The sequence below is a fragment of the Wasmannia auropunctata genome, unplaced genomic scaffold (assembly GCF_000956235.1).
Source record: "Wasmannia auropunctata unplaced genomic scaffold, wasmannia.A_1.0 LD335999.1, whole genome shotgun sequence".
In the NCBI taxonomy this organism is placed as follows: Eukaryota; Metazoa; Arthropoda; class Insecta; order Hymenoptera; family Formicidae; genus Wasmannia; species Wasmannia auropunctata.
The window spans coordinates 814,296-828,756 of record NW_012026891.1 but is presented as its reverse complement, the minus strand read 5'-3'; the positions used below and the strand labels follow the sequence as shown (position 1 = coordinate 828,756).

Here is a 14,461-nt window from a genome sequence, read left to right as displayed (position 1 = left end):
ACTCCGGCTAGTGTCCACCTCTGCGAGACTATTTTTCTATCATTCTACGGTTCGCTAACGCAAATAAATTGTCGGCAATTCGAAAGATATATGTGATGACCTCTGTCTTGTATAATGGTAAAAAAATAATTGGCGACAGAAAGAAATACTGAGTATAAATTTCGATATAAGAGAAGGTAAGGTAACGTAAGGACGAACGAAATTTTATAAAGATCTCCGTGTTGTATTCTCGATTCGTCCCCTTGTAGAATATGTGTTAGTGTAGGACATTCGTGTCGCGATGATTTATCGAGGCGCGAAGTATGTTTTTTTTTCCTCTTATTTTTCTTCTTTTTTTTTCTCAATTGCGATGATCTTTAAAATGAAGGCAGATCAAATAAGACGACGCTACGGCATGCTGCACGATTTAAAGCGTTTCACATGGCACATATGTACGAAAATACATTGACACGAGACACACAAAGCCCACGCTTCGGTACGCGTGTTCCGCAATAAAGCGCGACTCATACTTGCAAAAAGAAGGACAGATACGACTAAGTAAAATGCAAAAATACCGATTCAAACAGCCGTCAGATTAATCAAAAATGACCTAGCGAATTTTTCTCAGGCCACATTGCATTTGAAAAATTGATATTTCAAAAAATTCGCTCTATAAAAAAGTTAAAATACTTCTTTATATATTTAATATATTTTGCATTCATGCAAGAGAATTAAAAAATTATTCAATAATTATTTCTAGCAAAGATAGAATCGCGAGTTAGAGCTGATAGCAAAGCACAAGGAGCGACATGTAATGAAAAATGCATAAAAATATTTTTTTTTTTTCGTGAAATTCCCGTTTCTATAACTGAATCTGATATCTATATTTTATTTATATGCAAAAGTAAATAAAAAAAAGAATATTCTGTCGCTTGGACGCATCCTAAACAGAAATCCTAATGAAATGCAAAAGTAATAAGAAAATATTAATTCGCTCCAGAATGTCGCAGCTTTGGTAACGAAAAATTCATTGATTTATTCCTCTCTCCATTTCTCTTCGAAAGGAAATTGGCAACTTATGGTCGCGCGTGGAGCAACGACTTGTCGATCATGGACAATCGTTGTGATTGTGGAAGCTTCGATGTACCTGAAGAACAAGCGCACAAAAAGTGTGGATAAAAAGCACATACGTTCGACAAAAAGCACACGAGAGAAAGAGAAAGAGAGAGAGAGAGAAAGAGAGATAGAAAGTGAAAGAGAAAGCGCACGAAGAAATTCTCGGAAGAGGAGCGGGCTCACCTGTTGCTGAAGGTGGGGCAGTACGGGACCTTGCTGATGGGCACCCATGACACCGCCGCCGGGTGGCAAGTGACTGGGCCCATGCTGATTGGACGTGGTTACGGTCGTGTAGCTGTGGTGATTCGCTTGTTGATAGGCTAGATGCGGTGGATTGTTTTGATGTTGTAGTTGATGTTGTTGGTTGTTCATTAGTGATGGTGGTGGTGGTTGTTGTAGTTGTCTAGAGTCTAAGTGACAGACAGGGACAGACACAGGCACAATGCAGGCATCTAGCAACAGAGAAGAGAACAGAACCGTGTTGTCATTTATGGCGCATTTATCTTTTACTTTTCTTTGTCATTTCCTTTACTTTTTTTTTCTCTATTTTATTTTTGTCTTTTTTTTTTCCTTCGAGTCGATCGAGCATGCCGGAATGTATACTATCGAGATTTCGAAGATGCCGCGGGCAGCGCGAAACAGATCGTCCCGATGAGATCTATTCGAATGATCGCGTGAAGAGTCCCGGGGATTACTTGACGAGGTATTGTTATAAGTCACGCGAGTTTCTCGCGACACAGACACGGACGTCGCCGTTCGTTCTCCGGTATTCGTGGACGAAAATCGCGCGACCGTCTATCGTTATGGTTTTGTATCGTCCGATCAAAAATGTACAAACGGAAAGATCAACGTAAATCGTAAATGGCCAGCATGACAACACGACACGAACGACAATCATGTGACACGACGACCATCGATCAGTTCAGGCACACAAAAACAGATCATGTCGGTATAAAGTAAACTGTTATATATCACAGCGACATGATCGTGTGTATATAATCAGTCAGATAAATATATATAGTGTAAATATATAATATATACGTAATGTATATAATATAGACAGAGAGAATAGGACAGATACGTAGAGTAATAGTAACAGAGGCAGATAGTGCCCGGAGAGAAAAAAAAATATATATATATAAATATACGTATATACACATAGGTACATATAATCATATATACGTATATAAACATATATATACGTTAGATATATACTTATATAATAGAAGACATTGAAAGCAGCTTGGTGTTTTATTGCATATATATATATATATATATATAAATATATAATCTATCGTCGTGTGTATGACAGCACGTGTTTCCACGGACGTTCACCAAATTTTCTTTATATACATGTGAGACGCGGACAACTTCTATATCGGTGTATAGTAACTTGTAAACGTTGACGATCGTGGCAACAATTAACAGAATAACATGACACGTTTGTTAAATGCCTACGAGAGCGTGGGTATCGATGTACATTGCTGGAAGAAAAAAAAACCGGTGGTGCGTGTGAAGCGGCACAACGGGGGGTTGCCCTCTCGCGTCGAGAGGGCACGTGTAATAAGGGCGTGTCGGACACGCGGTATGCACACCTTGCTCCAAAATAATTTCCATCTAATTATACGCCGCATGCTCATTCGGCTCGAATTGCATATCAATTCGAATTCGCCAGATTGCGTAACGCTGAACCAAAATATCAGTGTGGCCCTTCTGCCTGTCGTCTGGCACATCTGGTTTCGTGTCTTTGTGTTGCTTGACGCTTGCATTTCCGTTCTTTTGCACACACCGACGCGATCGTTATCGATTGCATTTTCACGAGGAATAATATATACGAAATGCACGCACGTTTGCTCAGTGCTCAATTGTTTAAGATACTAAAATGCGTCGCGTCGGTGTGTAAACGTCAACAACCCCTCGAGCCAGTTCCAACATCCGCGAGGAGATTGAATCTCATACGGCAATACTCTAACTTACCGCGGAAACCAATTTTCTTCTGGCTTTTAACAATTTGGCAGTTTGCGCTTCTTGCATTGCGCTGCGGATGCTGCGTTTTTAACATCAAAACACTCACGGTGATTGGGAACGTCAAAACAATATCGATATACACACGGAGAAAAAGATTTTTGCTGCTGTAGCAAAACTGTTGTTGCTACTATACATACATGATGCGATAATGCATTCATTATCAAAAGCAATTGTTGTTTTTGTAATTGACATTACAGTAAAATCTCTTGACAAAATAAAAAAAAAAATCTCACCGAGTGAATTTATTTGCGGAAACATGAATTTGCTGCAAAGCAAGATAAGTAAATGTAGCAAATAAAATTGGTATTCTTAATGAATTCTTTCCACCGAATTTGTTATGACAATATAAAATACGCTAGAACAGCAAACTTTTTTCCTCCTCGTGCAGAACACACAATTAATTTCCGATTGTTGTCTTGGCTTGAGGAGCTATATTCATGCCCTGATAATCGGGTACTATAAGGAGGATTGATGTATATGAAGGGTATCTGATTGCGTGTTTACCTTTGCCACGTCGATGACCGGCCGGGGGTGGTTCCCGAGGAGGTGGCGGTGGACCCCTCGCGCCCGGTCCTTGGCTCTGACCGCCGGGTCGTCTGCTACCCTGCGGCGGCTGGCCCTGATTCTGTCCCGGGGCCTCGGTGAGGAAATTACTCGGCACTAAACCGCGCACGCCGTTCAACTCGCCCATGTAAAATCCATCATCGTCCATATCGCCGTAAACATATATCTCGTTTCCGGTTTGGAACGTTAACTCGACTTGCTGCAAAATTATGGCAATTAGTAGGATTAATGAATAATAATGATTAATGAATTAATAACATTAACGAAAACTATTAATGAAAACATGTAAATTATTTTATCATTATATCTCAACGTGTAGTAATCAATTAATTATCTACAGTTAGCGGATTTTTAAGACTCCGTTTGAATATGTATTCAAATATGTGTATGGATGAATTTTTTAATTCAGAGTATTACGATAAAAATCTTACAGCATCAACGTTAGGAGACAATTCATGAGGATCGTAATCGTAAAGGGCTATCATCTTCTTCACAGGCATACTCGCATAAATATCCCCCCATCTCTCGCTCTGTGCAGGCCCTCTCCTACCAGGCTGTACTTGACCCGGTGGATCTTTAAGTTCTTCCACCATATTATAAGGAACATATCCTCGCCTACCGCGACACTCGCCCCAGTAAAAACCATCAGCATCTTTGTCGCCGTACACCTATGGAAAAATGCATAAGATTTTACTTTTATGCAGTTCAATGGTTATTATTTACAGATATAAATATTAATCAAGTATTGTTAAATTAAATGTGCCTTAAGATCTCAATTTTATAAGAAAGATTTAATATGTATAATTTTTATAGAAAACATTTAATTTAAATTTAATTAAAATAGTTTCAATTTTTTAATTTAATTTAAACTAAATTAAAATATTCTGCTATAATTTTATTTATCACAAATAATAAATAAGAATAATGTAGATTGAGAACCTTGATGGTATCGCCTTCGGAAAATGGTAATTCCTCCTCGCACGCATCTGGATTAGGTGACATGGTCGTAGGATCGTAGTCGAATAGCGCCACGAACCACCGTTGCCTCTTGTTCATTTGTTGAGCTACATTCGGTGGGTGACTCGCTCCACCTTGAGCCTGTGGTACTCGTCCGCCAGTCCTATAAACCGGTCCTCTTCCCCTTTGAGCTCCTGAACAATATTTAAAAAAAAAGCGAATACAATAACGTGACTCGTGGCTTTATTTTGTACACTTAAAGTTGATAGACGATTAGACAGCATGATTATTATTTTACATCAAACACTTCAGCGAGAGAAGAGAGTCCGAAAGAAGAGAAGAGTGCCATGTACATTCAGGGTTTATCTTCAGAGTTGTAACATAAACAGCAATTCTCCAGAAAGAATTAATTATAGAAGGAAAAATGAAATTATTGTTAAATTAGAAATTGATGCAAAGAATGCAAAGAATTCCATCACAGCAACACAGTGGCCATTATATCTACCCGTTTGGTCATAATAAGGATCTTGCGATCTACTGCTCGGACCGCTCATGCTAGGAGATCTATGTGCTCCAGGCGGGCCCTGAGGATCCATTTGCGGGCCATATCGATGATGCGGGCCGTGATGCTGTGGTGGCATTCCCCGCGATCTTCGCGTGGGATCGTCCTCCTCGCTATAATTTGCTTCGCTCGCAGAATCTTTTGTGATTTCTGGAATTCCTAGACGAGATAATTGAAAAATCGCGATTAAGCAAAAGTTATAAATCGCGCAGGGGGAGCTTGGGTTTGTACGGAAGTCATTCATTGTCATCGCGAACCCAGATTCCCTTGCTTCTTTATATCTCTAGATCCTTACCCATCTGAGGAATGCTCTGTCCGGGGTAAATCTCCTTATCGGAGAGATTCTCGTCCGTCTCGATGATAACCTGACCGTGGGCGTCTACTCGGTTGGCCACGTGCCGTCGCATATGCGAGGGCACGGGCGCGTTCGGGTATCGCTGAGCCACGCCGCTGGCCATGCGATGTCGATTGGGATCGTCCTGTTGGGGACCCATGGCGGACTGTTGCTGCTGCCGTTGATCCACCATGTGCGGAAGTCCATGAGGCGGCATGTGAGTGGGGCCACCACGGAGCACGCTGCAGGGTATTGCTGTTGCACAACTGTCGCCCGACTGACTCTCCCTGCTCTTAGTCCTGACGGTGATATGCTTCGGATTGAGACCCATGAGCTTGTGTATGTCGACGAGCGCGTGGTCCCCGGTGGGGCTGTCAACATCGGTGACCTTCTTACCATCGGCGTACACCGCGTAACCGGTGACGGCCGAACCGTTTAGGGCAACAGGCTGCCAGGTCACTAGCAAAGTGCCGTCCTGCGGTCCAGCCTCCACCTGGAAATTGGATAACAGCCGCGTATCATTAGTGCCTATAGTGAACTTTTTTTTTAAAGAATCGTTGACAGAAATTCTAGAAAATCCAGTAACTCTGGTCACCGAATTTTTATTCCATTTCTGGAAAATATCGGAATTTAACGCTGCTGTCAGAGTTTTTATTCTAGTCCTAGAAAATTTTAAAATTGTAAGATACAAGATACGAGATGATTATATTTATATTAACCTGGATATCGACCGGAGGATCCGGTAGTCCTTTGGGCAACGTTTTAAAGTGGACGTGGCAGGCCAGGTTGTTTGCCGCCTGGGCATTTTGGTCCTCAAAATGCGTCGCCCGCAGATTCTTCGCCTTGACGGTCACCCTGTATATCGTCGACGGTGCCAGGCCGGTGATGGTGTGCCTGTAGACGCCCGGCTTCACGGTCCTCACTTCCACGTTGTTCACGCATACGACGTGCTGATGATTGCTGTTACTGGGTAGCCAGGATATCACGGCACTAGTAGCCGTGACATTCGACGCTTTAACGGCGGTTGGGCCGAGCGCGATGTCCTTACCGATCACCATCGTGCAAGCGGCGTCGCGCGACGTCCTTCTCGAGTGCGTGACCGAGCGCACGCTTATCCTGTGCGGCTGTATCAGCGAAAGAATAATTTCGATTAAAATTACATAAAGAAAGTTACATCTGATATTTTTATACAAATCAATCCTTCACATTCTGTTACATGCCCTGAAATCTTAGAGTTATATTTAAACTTCGTGTGCCAATCTAAAATATTAATTATTGTTTAAAGAACTTTTTTAAGTATATCGCATATATAAATATTCTCTCCTATTACACATTATAATAATTATGTAAATCGTATTAATTAATAATTATGACTTTAATTAAAATTTACAGTTTTTCTTTGTATCGTAAATTCCTTTTGAAAAGTTTAATGAGTAAAGGATTTTATTACAAACCCGCGTAGAATCGACCCCCTCCACCAAGGCCCTGGTCCTCTCGGTGGCCTTCACCGTGACTTTCAGCACGCCGTCCACGTAGACATGGTAGGACTCGAGCTGGTGCGTGTTGTCGGGCGCAGTCCATCCGATCAGCACGCTCTTGTTGAGTTGCCGCTCGAGGGTGAGGTGCTGCGGCGCCGGAACTAGGTCCGAAAACATGTAGACTTCTTCAGGAGGAAAAGACAAAGACAAAGCCTAGCTGTAGCTAAGGATCTCTCACTATCGTCTATCTCTCTAAGCCAGCCTAAATCCAGCCAACACTTAACACAGTGCAACGATTTTCGATTTTCTGTGTTCTCCATTTCATTTTGTGACTATTCACTCCGTGAAAACCGGATTCGGGATTCAGGCGTGGACGTTTATACCGTGTGACGTGTACAGAACTCTCGTTCCAAATTTAATCAAACGTGCACAACGAATGGAGCAAGGGAAGAAGCTGTACGAATACACCGAGGGTATTTCAATATTATCTCTTGGGTTTATTCAACATCGAATTGAACATACACATGCACGCACGTAAAGTAGGATCGATAAATTGTGGAAGCGAGATTTTCTCTAGAGAAAAATTTTTATAGCTGCGTCACGGATCGTGTTATTTTGAAAACGTGTACAGGTTGTCGGAAAAACGTTTGAAGCACATCGCTAAAAGCGAAACTGTTTTTCTATAAAGGTGATCCAAGTACCATATATATCTACATATTTACTGGATTGCGGATATATATTTTATATGCGTTATATCATCTAATTCTATTCTAATAATCTAATAAGCGTTAAGGATTTGCGCCATGCAACATTTTGCGGAATGTCACAACGAATTGATAAAGCGTACTAACCTGGTGGTTCCTGCTCATCCTCCTCCGCGATATTGTCGAGTTCCGCGTACGCGGTTAATTCTGCTTGACGATTCCGGTTTCCTTCTTCCAACGCGGCTAATTCTAAATCAATATCTTGCAGATAGCACTAAAATAAATCAAATTTGAATTATAATTATCATCTACTTAACATTCTTCAAATAAAGAAAATTTCGATAAATGCTCTCATTATTTCCGGATATTAATAATATCGTGATGTCGATCCTGTTTATCGCGGAGATATAAATGCAAGTAGAATATAAACTTATCAGCTCGTTATATATAATATTTCATTAGTTTATATTGCTCACTTGAGGGATATTTGTCGAGACGGAATCGTCTACGTCCCTGAGGCCGAGAACGGCTTGATGGAATTCCAGCAGATCGTCACCGACCAACTTCTGCACGAAGTTAGCCGGCACCAGACCGCGTCTACCGTCGAGCGTCTCCGCGTCCAGGAAACCGTCCTCGTCGGGCTGGCCCCAGACCAAGAGGTAGTCGCCGCCCTGGACCGGTAGCTCCGCTTCCGGATTCGCGTTCGGCGAATGTTGGAACGGCTCGTAGCTGAAGCGAGCTATGTAAACGTAACATCTACCCTTGCCGGGTACGTCCAGCATGTCCACTTGACCCTCGGAAATAATGTCCTCGGTGTTGGTCAGTCGGTCCAGGGGATTCGTCAGTATACTCGTGGGAATCTTCGGCATTTGCCTAGGACCCAGAAAATGGTGGCCGGTCGCGGTACCGGGCGCGGTCGGCGAACTGGCGCGCAAGCTCTGCTGGATCTGCTGGATAATCGCCTGCTGCTGAAGCTGATTTGCCTGCGACTGGGCGGAGAGTTGCTGCATCGCTTGCAGAGGATCGCCTATTGCTTGTAACAGGCCTCCCGAACTAGTACCTGCACAGGCACGCGTTACAGAACGGTAAACTAACGCTGTTAACCGATCATGCTGTCTATATATAAATACAATATTTTATATTAAAAAAATACTGAGCCAAAAATTTAATAATGCTACGATTTATTTTTCTGAAATCGAAAAAAAATTTTGATCGTTCTTTAGATTCTTAAAAATATTACACTGCAGACTAAATCTTTTAACGACGCGATTCTGACCTGAGCTTACGCCTGGCGTCCCGAAAGCGTTGGTCCCGACGGTAGTGGAGTATGTCGATCCACTTCCACTGGAGGCGAAGGTGCTCTGACCGGTGGAGAAAGGAAGAACGGACTGGGGTACGCTCGTGAGTCCCCCGAGGGTGGAGTGAAAGGACGTGGTGGAGTACAGCGGCAGCGAGGACAGCGTTGTCTGCGTGATGTTCGTCTGCGGTACGGTATAGTTGTGATGCGGCAACTGAGTGTTGTAGCTGGTCGCGCCCGTGCTGTATGTTCCGTTTGGATGCGAGGCCATGGACAAACTAGGATATGTCGTTGCCTGCGCGCGGAACAAATTAACCGTTGTGAAATTTATAGCCGTCTTATTTTTCGTAACTTATTAATATCGGTTCTATTGTAATATTATCAATATCACAATAGAAATAAAATTAAATGTAGTCGTTATAAAAAATTGCGATGTTTGAATAATTTGCAACTGATTGGATTTATTCTAGATAAATATTTCGTAAGCTGAATACCAAAAGCAGTGCCATTCATTCTATTTATAGTCTGCCAAGAATTCATTACTTTGTTTACATGCTTATAAGAAAGTAATCACGATTGAATAATTGACGACACACCTGTTGACTCCCATTCAACTGATAATTCTGGGCGGTCTGGGCAGGCTGTGTATAGTGAGGTATCACGCTCTGGCTGGCCGATGTCAGGTACGTGGTCGAGGCCGGATGCTGTTGTTGCTGTTGCTGCGGCTGCTGAAGCGGTTGCTGATACGTTTGCGTATGCGGATAGCTCTCCTGATACTGATTGCTTGTGAAGTGTGAGGTGTGCGTTTGTTTCTGCTGAGACGGTAGAGCGCTTTGAGAATGAGAGCTCGACATCTCGTGCTGCGACTGCTGCTGCTGCTGGTACTGTTGAATTTTCTGCTGGAAAGCGGGCTGCGACTGACTGCTGGAGAGTGACGGTGCCGGCGGTATTGGCTCGCTGTAGTGATATGGTGGTCCGTTAGGCGTCAATGGAGGACAACCAGGCATCATCGGCGTTAATGGCATTGGTGAACCTGCGTACTGTTCGAATAGACCTTATCAATATTCAGCAAATATACCAAAAAGTATACAGATCGCAATGAGAAAGTAATTACTTAAAGAATTATTCTTGTTGAAACTAACGTTTTTCTCTCGATCCAATTTCTCGTATTAATAAAGATTAGGGAGAAAGATTATGCAACATTGTATAATATTACGTAAATGGATTACGTACGTGGCCCATCTGAGTAGGCATCCCGAGGTTAAGGGCGTGCGGATGAGGTGGATGCTGATGCTGGCCGAGATTAGGAAGATTTTCCGAACTGGACCTGAGGATGCCCTGCGTGGCCGAGGGTTGTTGCGTGGTTATCGCCCCCCGCGTGTGGTCCAATTCGTGCAATATTCTGCCACTGTGATTTTATTTTCATTAATAAAAAAATCCACGCGATTCGCTTACAAGTCACGCATAATTAAATAAAACAACTCCACTATAAGTGTACAGAGTTTGCTCTGACTGCGCGGAGCCAATTTCTTTCGTTTAAGAGGAGATCCGTTTCGTCAATTTGCATACCTATTGTCCTGCTCGATTTTGGCGATGATTCTATCGATCTCGGAGCCGGCCGGCGGCCAAGTGGACGTCGGGACGTTCGTGGACGTGACATGCCCCGCGACTGGTCCTCTGCTGCGCGCACGTCTCAGGCTGGTCAGCTCCAGCGACAGCTCCTCGTGCTTCACCATCTGCAGCTCGGTCTTCTTCTCGAGCTCCCGGATTTTCGACTGCAACGCCTCGACCGATTCCGGGCCCTGATAGCGTCCTGCTATCTTTTCCCGCAGCTGGTTCTGTGCGTCCGCATGCTGCCTCTCCAGCTCCGCTCGCCGGGCTTCCGTCTCCCGCATTTGCTGAAAGAATCGACCGTATAATTAGCGTCATAAATAAATTCGTCGATGTCCGATAGACATATTCTTCGTAATCGACGTTACGCGATGGTAATGTCATTACGTAGACACGATAGCGATTTGCTAAGGTTGTTCGATTAATAATAGCTATTTACAGACCACTTATCGTTTCAAATCACGCAGCGATATAGGAGATAAATGTTTATGTATTTTTATAAATGCTTGATACAAAAAATTAAAAAAAATTAATTGCAACATAAATTTTATTTTGCATATTGAGGTAAATACGTGGTGATCCTACATCATCGTGCAAATGCCACTGCATAATTATAACACTTTGGAATGTCATTTAATGTATAAGTATAATTTTATAATAAAACTCCCTTATACACATTAAATTATTCAATATAATTTTATAGACGTACGTTTACGATATCCAACATTTCTCTCGGAGTGGAAAATAACGGATAAAGAAAGAAATTAATTCGATTTTTGTGGTAGCGAGGCATCGTTTTTAATAACCCGAAGCGACGCCTGTAGTTGGATACGCGACAAGAATGTCACGTTTATAATGAAGAGGGGCTTTTGTGCTCCGATTGCCCGAAGGTGCGCTTGCAACTGATCTCGCTATATACAATCTAGCTGTAGAAATTTTTCCGTAAAAAAAAATGACACTAAAAAAAGTCAAGAGGACAATATCAATGGGTCACGTTTTTTTCGACATCTCCTCTTTAACGGCTCTTTATAATTAGTCGGCAATTATGGAGCGACGCCGATCGCTTTATAATCCGTAAAATTGCTTACCACTTGGCGAAATTAATTGCTCAATTATCTCCATTGCGGTGGATTGAACTTCTGCTGGGTTAGTATTAATTTTCCGCGTACAGATTTCCGGGGTCCGCTTTGAGGCACCGTCGCGGCGTATGCGGGACGACATAAATTTCAATCGTTAACAAAGTTTAAGCGGTTTATTTTACGCGTGGCGAATTAAAGCTCCCTCCGAGAGCGGGCAATCATTACCGGAACGCATTAATAAAAACTTTTGTTTTTCACATTACGTATGCTTTATCGAGTACCGGCGAGCCGCCGCGCCGAGAGTGAAAGAGAGCTTTTCACGAGCCGCGGTTCATTGTCGACGGTTTACACGTATAAACTTTCCCGCGCGCACGTGCGCGTGTGTGTATGTGTGTATATACGTATTGATTACATGCATATTACCTTTCCACGTAATCTGTTTAATTTCAAGGACTTTCGATTCATGACAAAGCGCACGCACGTGTTTCGCGAATTTATTAATATCGCTACGTAGGATCTTTCATTTTTGGCAGCTGCAAAATAACATTCCGCATGCCTCACCGAAGATACATTTCCGCAGAAATTTAAAATAATTCAGTTCTTCCAAATAGAAAGAGCAATATGATGAAGTTACTTACTTTGAAAAAAGAAGAAATAAAAACTGCTTAAATTATTTTTCATTATCTTAGAGGTTGCATTTAATCAAAAACTAAGATACTGTCAAACTCACAAACGATTAAATAGTAATATTTTCCAAAATAAAGGATAAATCCAGATAACACATTTTTAAAAATAAAATTTGAAAAATGAAAAGAATAATGTCTGCAAAACTGTTTTACATTGATTGCTGACGCAGCTGAATAACGCTCACCTCCAGGATGGATTCGAGAACTGCGTCCTGCATGATGGTGGTTCTCGTGGAGGTGGTAGCCCCGACAGCGGATCCGGTCCCGTGCAGCTGCGGAGCCTGAGGTGCCGTGGAAGCGCCACCTCCAACACCACAGCACTGCAACATCCCTGAAGTCTGAGACCCTCGCCAGTCTTTATCGCGGCCGGTCCCTATCGATCTAGCGTGTGTGTCTAGGAGCTATCTTAATTAATTGGGCGGCCTTTGCGCGGCCCGTCGAGCCGCGCCGCGCACCGCACGACGATCCCACACACGCCTAACAGTGCGACTCTATTGCAGTACAAAGGGGAATTCTTATTTCTCCCGTCACGTGCGTACCCCGCCTCGGGATTGAGCCGGAACTTGTTCTCGTAGCTCTCTCGGGAAACGAGGGGGACCTCGCGTTTAAGGGGTTAACCAGCGTTCTTTCGCATCGGATCAGCTGATTCGTAGTTAGATATGGGGTCATCCTAGGAGAAAACGCACGTATGCAAAATATTTCTTAATTCGTTAGTGAGTGGCTCGATCGCCTTACGATCTTATATTTTCAGATTCAGGAAATGAGATGAATATCTAATGAGTGAAATATATATACACACACATGTATAAATGTGTTCGTTAATTATAAATCTACGAAATGCGAAGAATGTATGTCGTAGCCAAATATAGCGTGAATTAGGTTGAATCGATTGGCCCTTCATTTGATGAAGTTACTCTCAAGCAGCCTGATTCTCTTATCTATTTTACGTATACGATCTTTAAAACTAGATATCTTTTTAACCACTGTAAGCTCTCTACAGTCTTTGCATCTAATTTACAGACGAATAAAAAAAAATTAATTTAAAGATAACGTAATCATTTAAAGACATCGTAACAAGAAAAGTTTCCTCCGACTTGATCCTCTCTATATCAAATAAAAGAGCAGCTCAACGGTCGCGCATTAAGGGCTGTTCTGGTCACTAAATTTACTGCGGAAGTTGCTAGTTAAGTGAGAAAGTCAATCGGCGCGATTATTGGCAACAGGTATTGGCACGAAGAAAATTCGATCGAGTTTGTAATCCGCCTGTGGAAACCCTCGCTCCCCCGGTTTGCGACTTTATGGTCGACGATCGTTCGTCGCTGGCGCCCACAATGAGCCCAACCGACCGCGAATACGTACTTTAACACCGGCGGCACAGCACAGCCAAGGGAGTGTTAATTACAGCGCGCGAGTTGTACCGTGCTCGCGCTATATTTCGTGTTAACGCGTCGCGTGCGGCCAAGTGCTCGATCGCGGTTTTCACGCGAAAAAGTTGCCGCGATTGAGACCTATACATACGTACATACATACATACATACATACATACATACATACATGCACGCACGCACGCGCGCACACACACACACACACACACACACATACATACATCCGCATAAGCCGCACTTGTCACAGAATCTCGTTAACGTGTATGTACGTTACGATGAGCGACACGTGCCTTATACGAGGCGAGCTTCAGTTAGCGATTTACGCGCATCGCGGAGTTTCACGCCCTCCTCGTCCCGTTATCCCTGGCGTCTATGCGCCGACTTAAAAGTGCACGCGGCTAACTTTCCCCGGCTTTCTTTCCTCCGCCTCCGATCTTCAATCACTAGAGATCAAACGTGACTTTATTTTTTTTTTTTTTTACCACGATATCCGATTGCCATCGGTCATCTACGTTTGACGCACGAACGCGGAAGCGAAAAGTAACGGAGAGAGTCGGCTCGTTTTACCCTGCAAAAGAGTAGTAAAACGAGAAACTTTTTACGTACATTTATAATTAAGAGCAGTTAGAGAAACGTATTATCGACAAAAAGGGTACTGAATCCTGTGTAAAGCAAATTAAT

The 14,461-nt window shown here is 42.9% G+C and overlaps 1 protein-coding gene across 1 annotated transcript; it reads right to left on the bottom strand.

Moving 5' to 3' along the window:
- Positions 1–3,520: 3,520 nt before the first annotated feature.
- On the bottom strand, positions 3,521–12,881 carry LOC105453520 (RIMS-binding protein 2-like). Its single transcript, XM_011695554.1, has 16 exons — positions 12,581–12,881; positions 10,589–10,917; positions 10,253–10,427; positions 9,682–10,059; positions 9,616–9,642; positions 8,999–9,314; positions 8,199–8,782; positions 7,870–7,996; positions 6,984–7,203; positions 6,260–6,677; positions 5,502–6,033; positions 5,150–5,365; positions 4,627–4,838; positions 4,119–4,355; positions 3,628–3,886; positions 3,521–3,579 (listed from the first exon to the last, which is right to left on the bottom strand). The coding sequence occupies exons 1-16, from the start codon at positions 12,722–12,724 to the stop codon at positions 3,521–3,523; spliced, it is 4,233 nt and encodes a 1,410-aa protein (XP_011693856.1). The 5' UTR covers positions 12,725–12,881.
- Positions 12,882–14,461: the final 1,580 nt, after the last annotated feature.

Coding starts and splice junctions, on each gene's coding strand:
- LOC105453520 (XM_011695554.1), bottom strand. CDS start 12,724: ATGTTGCAGTGCTGTGGTGTTGGAGGTGGCGCTTCCACGGCACCTCAG. Junction 10,428..10,588: donor AAAATCGAGCAGGACAATAG/GTATGCAAATTG, acceptor ATAAAATCACAG/TGGCAGAATATTGCACGAAT. Junction 3,887..4,118: donor TGTCTCCTAACGTTGATGCT/GTAAGATTTTTA, acceptor ATAATTTTGCAG/CAAGTCGAGTTAACGTTCCA.